Here is a 22302-nt window from a genome sequence, read left to right as displayed (position 1 = left end):
TCTCACTTAAGTTAATTGAAATACCCAGCAATTTCGTTTTTACGCTTATTTAAGCGTTGGCTATATTGTGAGTCGAGTTATACTAGCCGTGAAATGTAGTCCTGTTTAAAATGTAAGTAGTAATAGCATTCATTTGAAATTAAATACTTAACTAAGCTACGATCTTAGTCAACAAACTAATTTTCTCAAATAAAGGTTTTGTTTCTATTTAATTAGAGGACTAAATTGTAGAGAACGGATGAGGATTGTATGGTGATAGAGGCTTTTTAAGACACTCCGTTCCCTATTTTCCGCAAGATTTTCGAGACAGTGAGAATCGAAAACACCAACGTTGCGTTTACATAATTATATTTGTAAGCTAGTAAAAGTTTTTTTTTATAAGAACTAAATATGTCATTTTATTTCTACGTTCAGAGAAGAATTTATTACTAACATCTATATTATGCCCTACAACCCTCTAGACAGAAGTTAATATAAACTTTGGCGTATTGGTTACTGTAAGGACAAATTATTTGCCAATTCTTTCATTTTCTAAATGTAGATATATAGAATCTATATAATACAATTACAATGAAACGGATTGGCTTGGATCCAACCCGTCGCTACCCGTCCGCTCTCGGTCACCTCACTAGGGATAATGCTGTCAACTTGATCGGCTTTCAATTACTTAGTATATTATATACTTTTAAATTAAAATCTCATAAACTTATTAAAACTGTTACATTGTGAAAATTAATAGTTAAAATTATTGTTATAACTACATAAAATATGAGGACATGCGTAGTATTTTAGTACAAAAAGGTTGTAAATGTCAATCATTATAATTTTACTTTTTAATGTATAAGCTATTTAGTTACGATGCGTGATGGGATGTGTTGGCTCGAATCCAACCCGTTGCTCCTCCCGTTCTGGGTCACGTCGCTCGCGCCGTCACTAGGGACGACACTACGTCTCGATGTCAACTCACTATGAATCCAATTACTTAGCTATAAAACAGTATCTGTACTAGAGCGTAAAGTAAAATAAAAGAGGTGAAATAGATTGATTGAAGATTTTCAAACAATACAACCGAATTGTAGTAATGATTTCTGTCTATAATTAATAGAAAATGTTAGACATTTTATTTTTACATTTTACCTTTAAATATTAAGTAAATAAAAAAAAAAAGATTTTTATCTAAATTTATAAAAATACATTTTCTTTATTTTTATAAAAAAAATAATTGTATACTTTTTTAATAATAAACATACGATAGATATTTAAATAAATATTTTTTATAAAATCACTTAAGACCAAAAAATCAACAAAACACGAGGAGTTACCAAAATAATCTCAACAATTTCACATTAAACTCAAAGAGGGCTTCATTCAAAACATTTGGGATCTAACAGCGAAAAGTATTCAGAAGCGAGTAATATAAATTAAAGTTAAACTAATTCGGGATTCAAAACCTGCTTCGGTGCGTAAACTCATCCATTGTGTTCCATTTATTCACTAAAAGGGTGGAAGGGACCGCCGCCTTCACGAGAAGGTTAAAGTTTTCTGATATAACTTCACTATTATATTTTGTTTATTCTTATTTACCTCAGGCTTGATTTTTTTAAATAAAGATTTATTTATATGTTTATTGTTAATGAAATCTTTGATAGTTGATTGTCTTACCTTGTTTACACAATATAACTTTTATTATTTTTATTCTTCAAAAAAGTCATTTTTAAAAAAAATGTTATCAATATTTATTTCTAATCAAATAAATATTAATTGTTATTTTATTTGCAATAATAGTGATGATAAAATAAAAATATTAAGACATTTATCCTTTGCTGTAATCTCTACTGTGTTTTTATTTATATCTGAGCCTGCTTATATGAGATCTTTTGTAAGATATTTCAGAATTTTACGCTAGGGATCCATACAAGAGGGTCATTATCAGCATTGCGGGCAGGATTATGTTACAAGGATCCAGCACATCTTAACATCTTATCTTAATAGAGTAATATTTTTTCTTTAAATATATACTTTTTTAACATTATTATGAAAATGGTACATTAGTTGTAATATGTCGGTATATAGAAGATTCTTGTAGTATATGCATAGTCATTATTAAGTATTATTGCAACCAAATATTAAAACATGGATAACACTAACGACCCAAATGCGGATTCGCCCGCTTAAATTTATAGTTATATTATAGCCAATTTATTCAATTTTTTACATAAATTATAGCATATGTGCTATTTTGAAGGATAGATTATGTTACTGTAAAGTTTTATCAAAATACGTTCAGTACTTTTTTAGTGAAAGTAGTACAAGCATCCATAATTACAAACTATCTCATTTATAATATTAGTAGGATATAGAATATTAGTAATATTATTATTGCCATAAAGAAAAAAAAATACTAGATTAAAAGAAATATCACAATTACTTTAAATATAAAATATATTTTTTATTTGTCAAGTTTTAATATCAGCTGAAAAATATATTTCAATCAAGCTACATAGGCTCGGCGAATGAAGCAATGAGCATCGTGTTTTTAATTAAATTGAAATATTCATCCTTATACGGCCATTTATCTAAGGACAAAATTCTTGTAACAAAGGACTCTCCTTCAGATTAAATTTCCGGCGGGTCCACTCCAGCGCCAGAATGTTCTTTATTACCCCGTTATAAAAGCCTCTTCAGAATTAGAATATCATTCGTTCCCCTCTCGGTTTACTCTTGCCCACTTTCAGGTACTTGTGTTGGCTTCCTCTTTTTAATTGTTCCTTCACTATTCACTTTGTTTGCTCGAATTTATTGTTTTTCCTCAACTTTGCGTCTCAACAACGACAGTGCTCAGACATTTTTGATTTTTTTGTCTTTATTTTAGATTAACAAAAGTAAATTTTTGTACTACAACCATAGAAAATGTAGTTTTAATAGTAATTTTAAATTTAGACTAATAAAGCCGTAAGTTGTTATTTCATGTATACTAACTATTAATATGAATAATTACTATTACAATTTTGTTTTTTTTTTAGCTTTAAGCTTTATCTAGATAAAAAGAGAAAGGGAACCTTGTGATAAGAGACTTCTTTCTCCATTTTTCTGGAAAATTTTCAATACATCGCGTGCTGAGTGGCGGAACTCAACTATTGTCTAGATACCAGAACGAGGAAATGAAAATAATTCATTCCTCCGAATATGAACCTAACTTACAACCGTCGCAATTACAATCAGAGAGAGAGAGAGAGAGATATTTTTTAAAAAATATATATTAACCATTACCACCAGATATTCCTGGTACTGCAACTAAGAAAAGTTTATCATCATTATCTATGTAAGGAGTAGTCTTAATTCTGTAGTTACATTGTACCCCGTATCCGGATCCATAAAATGATAGCATCTCCCTGAAACTCCGAACTAAGTAATCCAACTAACAGCTCTTAACACTTAATTAGATTGGAATGGAACCATCAATGATTGGTGTGTTCTAAGGTGCTTGGTGGTATTTCTAATGCAAGACTTGTATAACCTACGAGACAAATAGCAATAGGTTTTTCTTAAATTTTTGTACAAAAAAGAGTTCTGTTGTGGCACAGGAGGAAAGTGTGGCTGTAAGTGACAGGTTTAAAAAACGCAATGCCTTCAGAATTCAGCGGAAATGGAGAAGGGAGTGTCGTAACACTATGCTCCCTCTGCCTAACCTAGCTATCTACCTAGTATCCTGCTGAGTAGAAAAAAATATAGAAAAAGAATATTTAGCAAATACACGTAATAGGCACATGCTTATATAACTTTTTTTCTATTTTTCACATAAGTTATACTTTACTTACAACCAAAGCCGAAAGCGAAAAGCTAGTCGAAAATATTTATAGCCTCTCACAAAGCTAAGCACTTTCATTATTATAGAAGGGTTGAAAATTCTTCCAATTTGGAAGCTACCACCCTATTCTGCATACTATTAACCTTTATTTCCATCTTTATTGCTAAAGTAATTGAATATTATTAGAACAACATGGCGTAATATAAAATTGTAGTATATTCTTCATACGAGGTGACGGTATCCAAACTTTTATTGCTAGGGCTGTATCCTTTGTATGAAGATACTACGAGGTCGTAGAGACATGGGACCCAGTGGCCCAGCACAAACGACCACTTAACACTTTATTAGGTTGCAATAAAAACACATTTCGTTTCTCATATATATTTCGCTTGTGCCAGTTTTTCTCTTTTCGCTAGTTTGTTCCAATTTCTTCTCTAGTTATATTGCTCTTTTAATATATTTTTTTTATAATAATATTTTCCTTTGATGTTGAACTAAAAATGAAGTTTAAAATACAAGTTTGTTTTATTTCAATAGAAATAGTGGAGTAACTTGGTATAAATTAGAAATTGGTCTCTTAGTAAAAAATTGTAACGTTGCGATTTTAGTTCTTATTTGATGAAGTTTTAAAAATATAATTATCGATGTCAAGAAGTAAATATTTTTAATGGGTCCTGACTATACAGTTAAGTTTACTACTTTAGATATTTAATATAAATTTACCGTAAAAATAATCTTGATTAGAAATTCTCATAACTCTGTCCACTCAATGGTTAAGAATAAGTGGAAAAACATCATTTAAATTTCCTGCAAGATGGCCACCATAATAATTTTGCATTAAACATTAAATTAGTAACCTCTATTTTGAAAAAGAATCGAATTTGGTGCCGGCTTTTTATCAGTAACATTGTCTTCCGAGTTCGACGATTTAGAAGTGTGTTAAAAAATATATCTTTGACATGTCCGTATAAATAGTGTCGGTCAATGAGTTTTAATACATAAGTATGCAACGCCATCGTAATTACTTCTTTATAATTAAAGCACTGTATTATGTATATTTTACATTTAGGTAATTTAAAGAGAAGTCATGCGACATTGTAGCGATATTATTGGTATTTTTTTATTTCCAATATATGTATGTATGTTTGTTTGTATTTTTTTTATATATATTTTTTACGTCTGACTACAAAAACGATAGTTGTGGGTTCGATCGACAGTCGGGGGGAATGGTTTATACTCATTTTTTGCTATTTAATAGATTTTTAAAACACGGGTTTCTGCCTATCTTGCTGTTTACAAGATGATGCTTCAAGTTAAAAAAATATCACATTCAAAAACTGATTAAACTATATGCAATGTAAGGCTCTAAACACTATATTTATCCTATTTTGTCCTGTATTCCTCGAACTTGAACTTTCCTTGGAACCTAACGTTGAGACACTTCGTTCCCATTAAGACACATCCGTTCTCCTCTTTCTGTTGATATTTAGAGCATGGCAAGTTGATTTGCGTAATTCAACGCCGGAGTTTGCCTTACCAAACCAAGGAAAAGAAAATATTGAATAATTCATTCACGTTTACAATTCTGCGCTTATGCCCCTTTGCCACAACGGCCTCTAATACTATGTATATTTTTCTATATAAATATATCAACGTCCTTCGTTTTCGTCTTTGTCAATCAATTCTTTATTAATGTTAAGTTAAAAATTATAAATCTAAAAATATTTTTTGCCAGCTACCAAACTAATTAAGTTATATACGACAATGTCTTGTGAAATACGTGATTTTTATAATAATACGTTTATTAAAGTTTAAATAAAAAGAACATGAGAAATGTGAATATAGTGGAAGCCAAGCGGATCCCTTTCAGCTAAGGCATATTAGCGTATTGCGATATCAGGTGCTATAATATTTCTTTTTTTTTTTAACTTCACGCTGTATCCCGCACACAGCAGGGTAGGCAGAGGGAACCTTGTGTTAAGAAGAAGATTTCTGGAGGCATTGCGTGTTGAGTGGCAGAACTCGAAGTCGCGCTTTGCCTCGACACCAGAGCGAAGAAATGGAAAAATATACGAAAATAATAAAAAAATAAAAAATGTTTCATTTCCACGAGAGAGGATTGAACCCACAACCAGCATGTACAATCACACTGGTGCCCTTGAACCACGACCGACCTTTTATAAAAATTTTTTTTTAAAGAGAAAATATAACAACCTATTGTACTTTCAGCCTTACATTATGAAGCTTGTTTGATTGACATTAATCGCCATTGGCCACCAAACGAAAACAAAGGCCGCCTTATAAAAAACTTGATTTATGGCGAGCTATTTACAGGTTCAGCTCGTGGAGAAAGAATCTTGACTGGTTTTTTATACGGCTTTGTGTGACTATGAACCAGAATGTGATGTGTAATATATATTATCTGTGGAATATGTTTTTTTTTTATATTAAAGTTCACTTTTTTATTTTGGCTTTCGAGAGCAGTTATGCAAATCTCTTTGCCGATTCTATATTAAATAGAAAACACGTTAAAGAATTAGTCCATATATTTTTTATTTAGGGACTAATGCTACTACAACCTTACAATATCTAATTACTAAGCCTGTTTGTTTTACTTGGCACCGACTATAAAATTATGAAATCTTTGTAAAATTATTTTTCACTTTTTAGTTCGTTGTTAGAAGTCGGTTTTTCTTTTTGTTAAAAATTAATTTATTAACCAATCGACTTTCTTCTGTATTTATTTCGCTTTTTTCCAATAAAGACTGATGCCCCGAACTATCGTTATACATAACTGGATCACCCTGATAACCACTAGTTAACGAACTTACATCCGTATCTTCATTAAGTTCATCCATAGTCAAATAAAATATTAATGTAGGTAGAATGAGAAAAAAGTAGTAAAAGTAGACGCTCGAATAAATACGCAAGACTCGTGTACTCGCGACGAAAATGTGTAATAAATGTGTTTATTTTAACTTATTCCTTCTAAGTGGTGAGTTGATAAATATTAATAAAATTTTTGTTATTAATTATCCAACTTTCAATAACAAACTACCACCTGTGCGATAAAACCAAGCCATACATATATTCAAATATTGTGTCATTTATATTCAATATTATTTAATACTTTTATATGCATATCACAAATTTACCTTTTTAGTTATAAATAAAAAAGTACATTTAAATATAAAAAAAAATCTTTTCGTTGGGATGGGGTAGAAACTACTGATGGCTGGAGCTCCAGAGTAAGGAATTTGAGCAATACTGCTTTCTACATTAAGTTCTTCATTCAACAGCTAAGCAATAATCTCTTGAGATGTTTCTTCTTTTAGATATTAATCTATTAAATGTAACAACTATTAGCACAACGATATTGACATAGAAATTTCACATGGCAGTAACCTCATGGGCCAAGTCCAAATATTTATTATTTATTAAATAGTGTAGAAATATTGTAAATAACTCTCATTGATAGATTCACTAAAATATTAATTATTGTAAATATTACCACAAATATGTTAATTACTAGATTTTAATGCTTATGCATAAAAATAATTTATCAAAACCAAAAAAGCATGTAATTGGAAAATATTATTTTGTATATCCTTCTTTTAAAACAGTACATCTTGACTAACTAGGCATAATCTAAGATGAAATATTTATTGTTTATTATTTAGTAAGAATTATTTTATTTATTTTAAATTTATTTCAATGTTATTTATATCTGTTTAAAATTTATTAATTATTTATATCTTTTGTAAAAGCTTGCAAATTAATTGTTACTAAGCAAATTACATAAATTTCTTACTATATTTATATCTTTGTAGTAAGTTAGAATAATGACAGGCCACATTTGTAAATTTATTTAAGTTTAATTCAAGGCAGGGAGCAGGCCCACTCGAACAAATATTAAATATTTTTATTTCCTTGCTGTAGTAACGAGACGCGCGGCGTTGAGTTTCGCCACTCAACACAAAACTTACTTTTCACAAACATATATGGTTTGTATTATAGAAAGACATAAAATCTATATTAATATACGTATATCTATATATGGATCTGTAATCGATACAAATAAAACGAGCTGTCAATTTCTAGACGAGCCATGTGAGCCTAACGACGTGACGGGCGGAGCGATGGCGGCCACCGCGTGTGCGGGGCCCAGCGGCAGAGGCGCGGGGAGCGGGGGCTCGCAGCCCGTGCCCGCCGCCGCCGCCACCACCGCCGGCCACCACAGCCCGTACAACCTGTGCCGCAAGTCACCGCCCGCCTACCACGAGCCGCTGCCGGCTAGGAAGAGGCCTAGGACGTGAGTACTTCTATTGGAGAAGGAAAAGTCTATTACAGACCATGTATCTACTAATCTTAAATGTAATAGCTTTCACATGGCAATTATAGACTCCAGTATATCAGATCACAAACAAATTTTTCTGGAAATTAAGAAATACAAACGACCACCTAAAAAACGAATCAATTATGAATCAATAGATTACCCTAAGCTAAAATTAATGTTTAAAAACATACAAAGCTTAATGGCTAACGATTTTATTACCTTATTTAACTTCGTAGCTACATGTGTCACCAATAGTAAAATTAAAAAAACAAAAATTTTAAACTTACCTAGAGATGATTGGATAAATAAAAACATTATTCAAGACATACAGAGGCGTATTGAGTTATGGATAAAACTTAAAAAGAGCCCTAATAATGATGAACTGAGAGCTGAGTTTGAACTAATGAGAAATAAAACTACGCAGAAAATTAAAAACACTAAAGAAACTTATTACAACAAAGATTTTGAAAAATGTTTAAGAAAACCAAAGAAAATGTGGAATTTACTTGGGGATCTTATCAATAACAAACCTAAAGAAGTAAACCACAGACCTCCGACAATAACTGTTAATGATTTACAAATTACTGGACCAACTAAAGTCTGTAACGCTTTTAATCAGTATTTTTCTACCATAGGCTATAAACTGGCAAACGATATTCCTCATAAATTTCACAATAACACTATATTTACTCAACCTCGCACAAATAATACTACCTTTAAATTAACACATTTAAATCCTTGCACTGAAACTGAAATTCTTAAAATAATAAATGAACTTGATATGAATTCTAGTACTGGCATAGATGATATCAGTACCAAAATAATTAAAACAATCAAAAATTACATCGTTGAACGATTAAATTCTAGTTTTAACAAAACTCTCTTAGAAGGTAGCTTTCCTGATGTTTTAAAAGTAGCTAAAGTATGTCCTATTTACAAAGCCGGTAAGAAAACAGATCCTAGCAACTATCGACCAATCTCTGTTTTACCAGTAATGTCAAAAATTCTTGAGAAAATTTTGTACACTAGATTGTTAAATTACCTTAATAAAATAAATTTTCTTTTTCATAAGCAATATGGTTTCAGACAAAAATCAAATACACTCTCTGCTGCTCTAGATCTCACAACAAAAATTAGGACAAACATCGACAATAAGAAACATGTTTTAGGGGTTTTTATTGATTTAAAAAAGGCATTTGACACAGTGAGCCATCCGATTCTCCTACATAAACTTGCATGTATAGGTATTTCCGACAACGCCTTTAACATCTACAAATCGTACCTTGAAAATCGGTCTCAAATTGTCAAAATAGGAATTTACCAGAGTGAGCCAGCAACTTTAACCTATGGCGTTCCTCAGGGGTCCATTTTAGGGCCCTTACTCTTTTTAATTTATATCAATAACATTTGTGAATTGAACCTACACGGAGAACTTACCCTTTACGCCGACGACACTTGCTTAATTTATCACGGACATTCAGTACACGATATCTTATCTCGGGCACAACAAGATCTAGACATTCTATATACATGGTTTCAAAGCAACCTACTAGTCATTAACACTGAAAAGACCTGTTATATGTTTTTCAAATCAAAAAATAAAAAAATTCCACATCATAAGCCTCTAACTATTAATAACATTCCATTGCTAGAAAAGAATAAAGAAAAATACCTTGGGATATGGCTCGACTCTCACCTTAGTTGGAATCCACAGGTTGAATATATATGTAACAAACTTTCTAGTCTCATGTACATTCTTAAAACAATCGCTCGATGTCTTCCGCATCGAGTCCGGATAATGATATATAACTCACTGGTAAAATCACATCTCTTGTATCTAATCGAAATATGGGGAACGGCTTCGAAATGTAATATACAACGCATTCAAACATCACAAAATAAAATTATCAAATCACTCTTTAACTATCCACATTTAACACCTACAGAAACACTATACAAAAACACTAAATTAATGAACATAAAACAGTTACACAACTACACTACATGTATACTCATTCGAAAAATCTTAGATGGAAGTGTTCATACGGAAATTTCGTTCGAGATCAAAGGCAATCAGAACCGACATCACAGACGAGCGCATAATTTGATATTACAAAAGACACGTACTAAATATGGGAGCAAACTAATAACTTTTCAGGGAGTGATGCTATTTAATGGTTTACCGCAAGCGATTAAAAATTGTAAGTCGTTTGATGAGTTTAGGTCTGGGCTTCGCGCGTCCGTTCTTGGCGATCATTCTCTTCTTAAGAAGTAAATGATGGCTGGGCAACGGGCGTGGATGGGGTTTGGATTTGGATCCATTGGATGACGGTTTTGTTTTGTTTTGTGTGTTTTTATTAGTAATTTTACTCTTACTTATATGTTAACTTTTATTCACATTTTATTTTTACCTAATATTTACATTTTTATGTTAACTTTATATTTAGATTTTATTATTACCTAATGTTTACATTTTTATGTTAACTTTATATTTACATTTTATTTTTACCAAATATTTACAGTTTTATGTTAACTTTATATTTACACTATATTTTTACTATCAGCTTTGTTCACTAATGCCTTTTTATATTATATAATATTTCTTTTATTTAATTTCTCATGTAAATGACATCGTCGTAATGAGAATAAAGATCTTTAAACAGGAACTTATCTGCAATTATCTATATATATAAAATCGAAAGGTCACTCACTCATCACGAAATCTCAGAAACTACAAGTGCTAGGAATTTTAAATTTTGCATAGGAGTTACTTATAGGACGTAGGTGCTCGCTAAGACGGGAATTTGCAATATTCGATTTCTAAGGGGTTGTTTTTGGGGTCGAAAGTTTGTATGAAACTTCGTTACTACAATGGCTAGGAGTCTTAAATTTTCATAGACGTCACTAGGACGTAGTCATGGAGACAGAAATTAATAATAACAGTTCACGCGGGTGAAACCGCGAGCGAGCCGCTAGTTATATTATAAAAGTTGAAAAGTTAATTTTCTTATAAGACAAACTAAAGATGTTTGTTGTTCCAGATCTCTGTCACAGGGCGTGGACGTGTGCAACGTGTCACAGTACCTGCAGTACGAGCTGCCGGACGAGGTGCTCCTGTGCATCCTGTCGCACCTCACGGAGCGCGACCTGTGCCGCGTCTCCCAAGTGTGCAAGCGATTCAACACCATTGCCAATGACACTGAGTTGTGGTGAGTTCTCATTTACTATCTAAACATTTTACTGGCAGCTGGTAGATATAGTTTTAATAACGAACTAACGAAGCAAATATGAAATGTTTTATAAAGAACAGCAAGGCGTAATATTATTATGGTTAATATGGTTTTAGTATAGGTATATACCTTATAATTATTACCTAATTATAACGATAATTAAAAATCATCTACACAGGAAAAGTTTATACCAATCGGTGTTCGAATACGACACACCGCTGATGCACCCGGCGCCGTGCCAGTTCGAATTCGTGGCGGCGGACGAGTGCGACGCGGACAACCCGTGGAAGGAGAGTTTCCGGCAGCTCTACTACGGCATACACGTGCGGCCCAACCACCGTCCCAAGAAGGACTCTCGTATAAAACACTTTAACACTATAAGGGTGAGTTGTAACTTAACTTAGCTTTACACTGTATCCCTACCGGGGTAGTGCGAGAGAATGGTCATTAACCTCTTCATACATGGGCATATTATATCGTCCATGTACAGACAGCAATGAGTTACAGTTTTATTATATGTACAGGTTCAAATAAAATAAACATTCAATTGATCCAGGCGGCTCTCGAGTATGTGGAGCAGCTAGGAGGCACAAGCGGCGCGGCCAGCACGTGGGCGACGTGCACGTGCGCGTGCTCGTGCGGCGCGGTGGAGTGGCTACCGTGCTGGCACGTGCCCACAGCACCCAACCCCGTGACTACTGCCGCGCCCGCGCTGCTCTTCGTACACGCCGGCCTCTACCAGGAGGAATGCCTCGCCATCGACACGGACGTGCAGCTTATTGGTGAGAGGATTATACTGTAGTGAGTGATATGGTACTTGGCTAAATCGCTTCCTACTTTTCTTGCTAAGCAGACTTGATATTAATGTATGTTAAAAGTGTTCGGTATATTTTTTAAGTAAGATTTGATATTTGGAAACTGGCGCATTCCTTTCCATCCTTGACATGTTTAGATCATTTTTTGAAATCGAAATTAATAATTATTAATTGGATATAAGTGTATACACTTTTACCTAATGAATGATCTTCTGTGTTGCAGAGGTGACCTCATATTTTCTTACCACTTACAAATTACCAAGAAGCTACCCAGTTGCAATGGTACAATAAGTGTGATCTCCGATCGACCGTGTGGATGATTTACCAACAAAGCCATGGATATATATTTTTAAATCTCATTCCATATAATATCCCTTCAATATATGGGTCGTTCCGTGCAAATTGGCTAACTCCATAAAGCAGAATATAGATATACTCGTACAATGATATTTGTAATGCACATTCTTATTTAGAATTCTCCTTATGTGTAAACATTCTTATATTAAGACTCCAAAAGTATTGTTAGTTCATTTGTGGCAGTGAACAGCTCATGTTTTTTAAATCTATATTGTAGCATGTATATTAAAACGTTAAAGTTAAAGTTTTTTAACTAATGTTCCAGGTTGTGCGCCAGGCCACGTAGCCAAGTCAGTAGTGCTGGAACGCGAGGCGGAGTCGACGCTGACGTTCAAGCAGGGCGCCAACCGCGCGTACGCGGGCCACATGACGCTCAAGTTCTCCCCCGACGCGACCAGCACCATGCAGCACTACAAGCACCACTGCCTGGAAGTCTCCGACTGTTCCCCCACCGTCGATCATTGTATTATACGTGGCGCAAGTGTTGGTAAGATTGTTGTTTTCTGTTTTTGTGGCATGTTGGCTCATAAGCCAAAGTTGAAGACGGTAACAACTAACATATAGTTGTTACCGTCTTTAACGTCGTTCTGTTATTATTTTTGCCACATTATTTCTCTTAAGCATAAATTGTTGTTATCTTACTACATTCTTTAAGACTGCCAATGTAAGGCTAGTTAAGATCTCGGGCATTTTCTTATGTATGTGCATTCTAAAAAGTTATGTTTACTTTGCTTTTTTATATAATTAAAGTTTCGTTATACGAGATATTCATAAATAACAGGGTAGGCAGAGGGAACTCAGCGTTAAAAAGATTCCGTATCCTATTTTCTCTTCCATGGCACAGTGGTAGAACGTTTAATTGTAACACTAAGGTTTTGATTTGATTTCCACTCTAGGAATGAATTATTTTTATTTGTTCTGGTAAGAAAACAAAACGCAGTTGAATTTTGTCACTCAACACGCAATGTATCAAAAAATTGGCGGAAAGTGTTGAATGGAGTGTATCAACATTAGATCCTTTTGCCTACTCTGCTACATGTGGTCTACAAATTTGCATATACAGTAGGCGTGGGGGTATACGTAAGCGGCGCTGGCGCCAACCCGGTAATCAAGCACTGCGACATCAGCGACTGCTGGAACGTCGGCCTCTACGTGACGGACTACGCGCAGGGCGCCTACCAGGACAACGAGATATCGCGCAACGCCCTCGCCGGCATCTGGGTCAACAACTTCGCCAACCCCATCATGCGTCGCAACCACGTACACCACGGCAGGGATGTTGGCATATTAGCGTTTGAGAATGGATTGGTGAGCTCCCTTGATTACTACTGTTGAATCATTTATTTGTTTTAAGGACAAAAATATTTTTATATTTTTAAAGTGTTATTCCACACTTAAAAAAATAAATAAAAATAAAATAAAATAAAATAGCCTTTATTGCTGTTCTTTACAATTAATATATAACTTGCCTTTTCTATAAACTAAATTGATTTTTAATAATTAATATCAATATTTTTTCAATAATAAAAATCTAATTAATTTTATTTGTTTGTTTTTTTTTTTTGTTTATTCATCGGCAACTAGATATTTGTGTGAAACAGCTTGTCTGTCGACAAAGGCCTCCTCTAAAGAGTTCCATATTTTCCTGTCTTTTGCTAGACGGGTCCATACTGGACCAGCTATTTTTTTGATGTCATCTTCCCATCTTTTTGGTTGTCTGCCTTTATTTCTTTTGCTGTTTCTTGGGTACCATTCGGTTACTAACTTAGTCCATTTTTCTTTACTTTCCCTTAACATATGTCCCGTCCAACGCCATTTAAGCTGTCTGTAAGTTGTGTGTACATTTTTAAAATTTGTTTTCTTTTTAATTTCTCGTAAGTTTACTCTGTCTTTCCTTTTTATACCTAAAACACTCCGTTCCATTGCATTTTGGCAGACTTTTAATTTGCTTTCTTGTGCTTCTGTCAACGCCCATGTCTGGCAACCGTATAGTAAGCATGGCATAATGCATATTTCAAATATTTTCTTTTTTCCTTTCATTGGCATATCTTTATCCTTCATTATTTCCCTCAGAGACCAAAATCGTTTCCAAGAATTCGTTATTCTTCGTTCTAATTCCTTTTTCATGCAATTATCTGTAGATATCAGTTGGCCCAAGTATATATATTCTTTTACATATTCTATACTTTCGTTATTTACTATTATTTTTTCATTAGTTACTGTTTGTTGGGCGTTCGTCATAATTTTGGTTTTAATTAGATTCATTGTCAGTCCTGCCTTAGCACTTTCATCAGATAGTTGCTGAAGCATTAACCCCAGAGTTCCAGCGTCCTCTGAGAACAAAATCAAATCATCTGCAAAACGTAGATTGTTTAGATTTTCGCCATTTATATTTAGGCCTCTTTTGGTCCAGTTTAGGTTTCTGAAGATCATCTCCAGCACTGCTGAAAATAATTTGGGAGATATAGGGTCTCCTTGGCGTACACCCCTTCTTATAGGAAATTCTTTGCCCATAGATTCAAGTTGGACTTGTGCAGTGCTCGCTGTATAGACGTTTTTAATTATTCGTATGTATTTTTCTTGCACTCCTTGCTTTTTCAAAGCATCCCAAATATACTCGTGCTTCAATGTATCGAATGCTTTGTTAAAATCAACAAACCCTATGTAATACGTTTTATTATATTCTCTGTATTTCTGTAGTATTTGTCTTAGAGTGTGAATGTGATCTATAGTTGAGAATTTACTACGGAAACCAGCTTGTTCTTTAGGTTGATTTAAATCTAATGTGTTAGTAATTCTTTTAAGTATTATTTTTGAGAATATTTTATAAATATTGGACATTAGACTGATCGGCCTGTAGTTTCCTATATCGTCCTTGTCACCTTTCTTATGAAGCAGTATGATTGTGGATTTAGTCCAATCTTCCGGGATGGTTTCTGTTTGGAGAATCTCGTTGAACAGTTCTGTAAGTCTTGATGCTAACACTGGTAATGCAGTTTTTAGTAGTTCATTTGTGATTAAATCTGATCCTGGTGCCTTATCTAATTTTTGTGTTTGAATAGATTTTATTGTTTCTTCCTTTAAAATTGGTGTAATCTCCTCTTCATTTAATGACGTATCTTCCTTTATTACGTGTTCTCCATTATGGCTTTGATATAAATTTTGGTAGTATTCTGTAGCAATTTGTAGTATTTCTGGTCTATTGTTTGTTGTTTTACTATTTTTATTTTTCATATGTAGAATCCAGTCCTTTTTGTAATTCATTTCTTTTAGCGCCTTCTTTATTCCTCCTGTTTTTTCTATATGTCTCTTTAATGTCGCTAATCTTTTTGTTTTTCGTTCTTTTCTAAGTTGTTCGTTTATCTTTTTGCTTAATTCTGCTATCTTGTGGCGATTATAATAATTTTTATTTTTCCCTTGTAATAGTTCCTTCCGTTCTTGTAATAATTGCTTACTTATACATGATGTCGCTATCTTACTTGTCATGTTTACTTTCTTTGTTTCTGATTTTAGTTGTTTGATCAATCTGGTGTATTTATCTTGCGTCGATATATTTTCTTTTCCATTTTCCACTGCTTGCAAGGAGGTTTCGAGGTTGTTTAGAAGTATACTAATGTTACCAGTGCATTTGATGGCTTTCATATTGTTGTGAAATTGTCGTGCTTTTTTAGCACATGCCCCTGAGAGTTTTGCTCTTACCATTCTATGATCTGTGTTAAAATTAAAGTTGCTTAAAATAGACAGGTCTTCAAAAACTTTTACATCGTTAGACATAACATAGTCGATCTCATTTTTATACCGCCCATTAGGAGATATCCATGTCCATTTCTTTGATATTTTCTTTTTGTAAAAACTGTTTAGGATGCTTAATTTATTTTCAATAGCAAAGGAAACTAATCGTGAGCCATTTTTACTTCTGTTGCCAAATCCATGGTTTCCTATAGTATATTCTTCTCCACTTTTTTGTTTTCCAATCTGTCCATTAAAATCCCCCATAACTATTATATTTTTGGAAACATTTGCAATAGTGAATTGTAGGTCTTCATAGAACTTTTCAATTTTTGCTATGTCTTCTCTTCTACTTGATTCTGTAGGCGAATACGCCTGTATAATAGACCATTCTTTCTCTCCCTCTCCATTTACAGGTAGTTGAATATTGAGGAGTGCAATCCGTTCTGAAATCCCTCTTAATTCCTTTATGTTTTTGGCAAAGTTTCTTTTTATCATAAAACCGACTCCGTATAATCCGGGCGTCTCCCCGATATGGTATAGTATATATGCTCCATGGTCTTCAATTCTTTCCCCGTATCTCCTCACTTCGCTAATACCAATGATATCCCATTTTATTTCATCTAATGCTAATTCTAGTTCTTGTAGTTTTTCGGTGGTTCCTAATGATCGACATTTTATAGTTGCTATATATATACCGCTAAATTTCTTTTTTCTGTTTTTATTTATCTTTAGAGGGTCGTGGTCATTTTCCCCCACGAGGACCAGTCGGCTTGGGGGAGGTAAGTTTTTTCTATTGTTGCTGTTTTTATGCTGTTGTTTATTCCGGTTGCCGATGCCTATTTGCTATTGCCTATCGTCCACCGTATAGGAAGAGAGGGAGTTGGATCTGCCTCTCATTACATCAAAAGCGTTGCGCCTATTTTTTTGTGACGACGTCCAGGCTTGTAATTTTTTGGTTTGTGTATTATCCCGCGGCGGAGAAGATAAGTCTCTTTTTCTTTTTTCGTTGGTTGTATTATTTTCCTTTACTATTAGCTTGTCATGTTTAAGATACGCGAAATTTCCCTTCATTCTTTCCTCTTTTAATTTCGTTTGTAACATTTTCCTCTTCTCCAGAACTTCTTTAGAATAATCCTCTGCAATATATATGTTTTTGAGATTTTTCCGGGCTTTCATTATCTCATTTTTCTTCCATAAATTTACAAAAGAAAGTAAAACATTTCTCGGTTTTCCGTCTGGGTATTTTTTACCGATGCGATAAATTTTGTTTATTTCAGAATCCTGGATGTTTATGCTTAAATCTTTATTGAATATCTTCCTTGCCGCTTGTATTAGTCCTGACTGAGAGTCTTCTTCCTCTTTTAATCCAAAAATAATAATGTTGTTTTGTCTCTTATCTCTTTTCAAATATTCCATCTCTTTTTCAAGGCTCATTATTTTTTCTTTTAAATTTTTGTTTTCCGCTATAATAGGCTCTATTTTTTTATTAATTTTTTCCACGATTGAATTAGTTATAGACTCTTTCAATTCAGCCATCTGTTTCTCCATTTCGATTTTCATCTCTCCAAATAGAATTAGAAATTGATCCTCCATGTTTAAGTTTTAACTTTGCGTATAATGGAATACAGCGGTAGAGTGGTATTTTTACGTTGGCAACACCGACGTAATTGATGAATGTCACTGACACGTCTAGTCTGTCAAGTCTATTTGACAGCGCCTAAAATCAAATGCAATGTGCTCTTATTTAATTATATCTCCTTATTTTCACGTTTATTGCACCAGATTTAATAGTTCTACAACTCCACAGCACGTATAATTGTGTCTTCCACTATTCACCGTGTCTAATTGCTCGTAAATTATTTTTAATCACAATAAGTTTGAGAGCTGCACTACAACGATGTTCACGCTTTGACAACCGGAACCGGACTTACGACTGTTAAAAATATTAAATAAATAGCATGCTACCTGCTCTCATGCCAAATGATAGTTACCCAAAGATAATGATAATACTGAGAACGTATAGCTTAGTGGTCAGAGCGCTTGCACGGTTTTCAAGAAGCGTGGGTTCAAATCCCACTGCGTTCAAATTTTTATATCTAAAAAGTATATTTTTATTTATTGCGGAGATATAAATAAATACATCATACATTTATTACCACATTCGCACCACAGTAATTTGAAAGAATGAACGAACACTGAAAAATCCTCTCACCAGGGCTACTTTGAGGCCAACGACATCCACAACAACAGGATCACCGGATTCGAAGTAAAAGCCGGCGCCAACCCCACAGTGGTGCACTGCGAGATACACCACGGACAGACCGGCGGGATATACGTCCACGAGTCTGGTCTGGGCCAGTTCATAGACAATAAGATACACTCCAATAACTTAGCGGGAGTCTGGATCACCTCCAACAGCAACCCGACCATACGCCGCAACCAAATATACAATAACCACCAAAGCGGCGTGTACATATTCAGGGAGGGCCGCGGTCTCATTGAGCACAATAATATTTATGGCAACGCTTTAGCTGGAATACAGGTTGTTTGTCTCATATGTGTCTTATTATTTTCAACATCAGTTATTTTTGTGGTTGTGTTCTGCCCATATGAATCTGCAAAGCAACATCCTCGTTGGGAGAGGACTTGTCCGCCATTATTTTTATTTTTTTTAATATCCCGCATACAGCAGTTACGGCAGAGGAAACTGGCACTCCTACTTCCGGCCTAATTTTCGAGATATTGCGTTACTCTTGTTTACCAGAGCAAGAAAATAAAAATAATTAATTCCCACAAAGAAAATAAGAATAGTTTGAATTGAACCCACAAGAATCGTGGTTATTGTTAGACATGCTGCTGCACCACAACTGCCTTTGGATATATTTGGATAGCTTCACATTGTATTCCGCGCACAGCAGGATATGCAGATGAAACCTAGTGTGAAGACGTTGCGTTCCCCTTTTTTCATATCCTCAACCGAGGATCTAACTGGTGCTCCAGCTGCGTTTAGAGCCCACTTGTGCCCCTGCGCCCCGCCTGGTCTCGTCTTATGATGATATGTTTAAAGCAATAGTATATTTATTTACAGATACGCACAAACAGTGACCCTATAGTGAGGCACAACAAGATCCACCACAACCAGCACGGCGGCATCTACGTGCACGAGAAAGGCCAGGGACTGATCGAGGAGAACGAGGTGTACGACAACACGATGGCCGGCATATGTATCACCACCGACTCCACGCCGGTGTGGCGACGTAATCGCATATATTCTTGGAAACAGGTATTTATACTTATATATTTTAGATTTACGTTCTAACAGCAACTCTATATTGGTTCATAAAGAACTGACTATCAGTATTTGTTGGAGCAATCAAGAAAGAGGATACATTGCAAAGGTGGAATTGATTCTGCGACGTCGTCGTGCATTGACACTGCTTTGATATGTTGCCACATACTAGAGGCCTCAATTTTTATTGCACTTTCTACCAATTTGGTATCGCTCCCTGGTTACTTACTAGCTTCCATTTAATGATTTATAAAAAACATCTTTAAAAAAACAATTATATATTTTTGTTACACTTACACTGCCTTTACACTATTAATATTCTATTTTATATCATGTTATTGATCTGAAACTTCTTTTAATTTTGAAAATAACTCCCAATTTTTTTTTTGAATTGAAAGCAATTTGTAAAAATAGAGCATCTATTTGAGATTGAAGTCCTGTTCAGGGCTATAAAAAGCTATACAAAAATATATGAGTATGTTATTTAATAAACTTTAGAAAATTTAGAATAATTATTTCTTCTAGACAATTTAACTTTAAACTATCGACTGTCTCATCTAATTTGCTTCATCAATGAATATTAATTATAGAGGATAATTGATAATTTTGTAATTACAGGTAGGCGTATACTTCTACGACGACGGCCACGGAGAGTTAGGAGACAATGATATATTCTACCACCTCTATTCAGGAGTGAGACAAATATGGTACCGGTAGTAATCGTTGTGACAATATAGCACTGACTGACAATATAAAATATTTTGAAAATTATCATGTATTTTTATTCATTAGTAAAAATACCTTTTGTTGTCTCTTTGACAACTTTTACTAGGAACTAACTATATTATAGACATAGTTTTTGTGATTGAAACATCAAAAATAAAAAAACTGTATGAATTTGAATTGAAAATGAATGAATTTGAAACTGTATGATTTTCTTAAATGCAGAACATTTTTTATGTTAAATAACAGCATACTCTACTTTCTTCCTACCCTGAAATTAACGGAAAATGGTGACACTAAATAATAAAAAGTATCTATCACATACAAAAATACTTAAAATCTAATTTATTTTAATGAAAATCTTAGTTTGACGCGTATTCCTTTATATGAAACACTGTGACACTTCTCTTATTTAATTAAATAAAATTATATTATAAGATGCTCTTACGAGTCCATATTTCATGTAAAGCTTGTCAGTAATTAATGTAAGTGAATCTACACATATTTTTCCTTTTTCTTAGCTTCATGTTTATCTTACTTAAAAAATGGTGGCGAGGCAACGCGGCGTTGAGTTCCTTCACTCAATAACTTCAGATATCAGCGAAAAATAGGGAACGGAGTGTCTTAACATTGGTTCTCTCTGCCTAAGTGTCTACTATGCTGTGCGCGGAATACAGCATTAATGTGAAAAAAAAACATCCACCCGAGTGGAGATCGAACCCACAACCATCCTGTTTACATTGCGCCATGACAACCCCTACACAAATATCTATATAATTATATAAAATCGAAAGGTCACTCACTCATAACGAAATCTCAGAAATTATATGTGCTAGGAATCTCAAATTTTGCATAGGATAGGTTATTATAGGACGTAGGTGCTCGCTAAGACGGGAATTTGCAATATTCGACTCCTAAGGGGTTGTTTTTGGGGTTGAAAGTTTGTATGAAACTTCGTTACTACAAATGCTAGGAGTCTCAAAATTTACATGGACGTCACTTATAGGACGTAGGTACTCATGGAGACAGAAATTAATAATAAAGTAGTTCATGCAAGCGAAGCCGCGGGCGGGTCGCTAGTATTATATAATATTATCTAACTGCAATAGTTTTCAAATGCATTTCAAGTTGGAAAGCGTCCATAGCGCAAAATAAATTGCCTCCAGCGCCATTATGCTCCACCAGTTCCATTTGACACCTCTCATCTCTTTTAATGTTAGAAATCGTAATAAAACGTGATGAGAATGTGTGCCCAGTGACGGTTCTCGTTTAGTTGGTTGTAAGTGATGACAGAAATGACGACTCGGCTTACGATAGCCGGGTTTTTAATGACCGATATATAAATAGTAGGGCCAGTAGGGGAAGGCAACTCGTGGTGCAGGAACTCAAGTGTGGACTGTTAATGCGACTGGTTGTGGGCTCGATTCTCGTTCGAGGAAATGAAATATTTTTATAGTTTCACTTCTTCGCTGTGGCCTTGACTTTTGCCATTCAACGAGCAATGTCTTTAACACCAAGTTTCCTCGTGCTATCCTGCCGTGTGCGGGATACAGCGTGAAAGTTGTTAATTTATTTCCAGCTAAGTGTATTTTTAAGCCTTTTTTTTATTTTTACTATTCCACTGGTAAGTATTAAGTATGTGTACTTAGTATATGGTAAAATATTAATTAAAGTGTTATGAACTTTAACAATTTGAAAACATAAAAAACTAAAATATTTTCAATAATATTAATTCCCCTATCGAAAATCCGTTTTTACTCACATTTACTTTACATGTACTATAATATATATTAGTAAAATTTAATAGTGTAAAATATTAATTTCCAAATTAATAAAGTATTCAAAGTTCATTGTAACGGGGGCTTAACCGAGTCTGCCAATTAGGGGCATATAGACGCCAGATTTTATTTTAATAGTACTCGTAATACCGCACATCGTTAGTACTGTTTTATTATGTTTAATGAATCAAATATGTTTGTTAATTTTCAAGAGAATATAATAAATAATAATTT

General features: G+C 34.0%; 3 protein-coding genes across 4 annotated transcripts in view; 1 reads left to right on the top strand and 2 right to left on the bottom strand.

The window, feature by feature from the left end:
* Positions 1-22302, bottom strand: part of LOC146536916 (uncharacterized) — a 232088-nt gene that overhangs the window by 155615 nt on the left and 54171 nt on the right. The gene's annotated exons all lie outside the window — the stretch shown is intronic.
* Positions 6655-20332, top strand: LOC146536917 (uncharacterized). Its single transcript, XM_085189523.1, has 10 exons — positions 6655-6803; positions 7910-8120; positions 11186-11353; positions 11553-11757; positions 11931-12156; positions 12812-13033; positions 13610-13854; positions 18494-18820; positions 19367-19561; positions 20186-20332. The coding sequence occupies exons 1-10, from the start codon at positions 6761-6763 to the stop codon at positions 20282-20284; spliced, it is 1941 nt and encodes a 646-aa protein (XP_085045649.1). The 5' UTR covers positions 6655-6760; the 3' UTR covers positions 20285-20332.
* Positions 17121-18209, bottom strand: LOC146536918 (uncharacterized). The gene has a single exon (XM_085189525.1). It carries the CDS (start codon positions 17869-17871, stop codon positions 17122-17124), a length of 750 nt encoding a protein of 249 aa, XP_085045651.1. The 5' UTR covers positions 17872-18209; the 3' UTR covers position 17121.

This window comes from Heliconius melpomene, chromosome 8 (assembly GCF_056956725.1).
Source record: "Heliconius melpomene rosina isolate 202511_hmr_F chromosome 8, ASM5695672v1, whole genome shotgun sequence".
NCBI classification, from domain to species: Eukaryota; Metazoa; Arthropoda; class Insecta; order Lepidoptera; family Nymphalidae; genus Heliconius; species Heliconius melpomene.
Note: the sequence above shows the minus strand (reverse complement) of the source record. Positions and strands in the feature narration are given on the sequence as shown.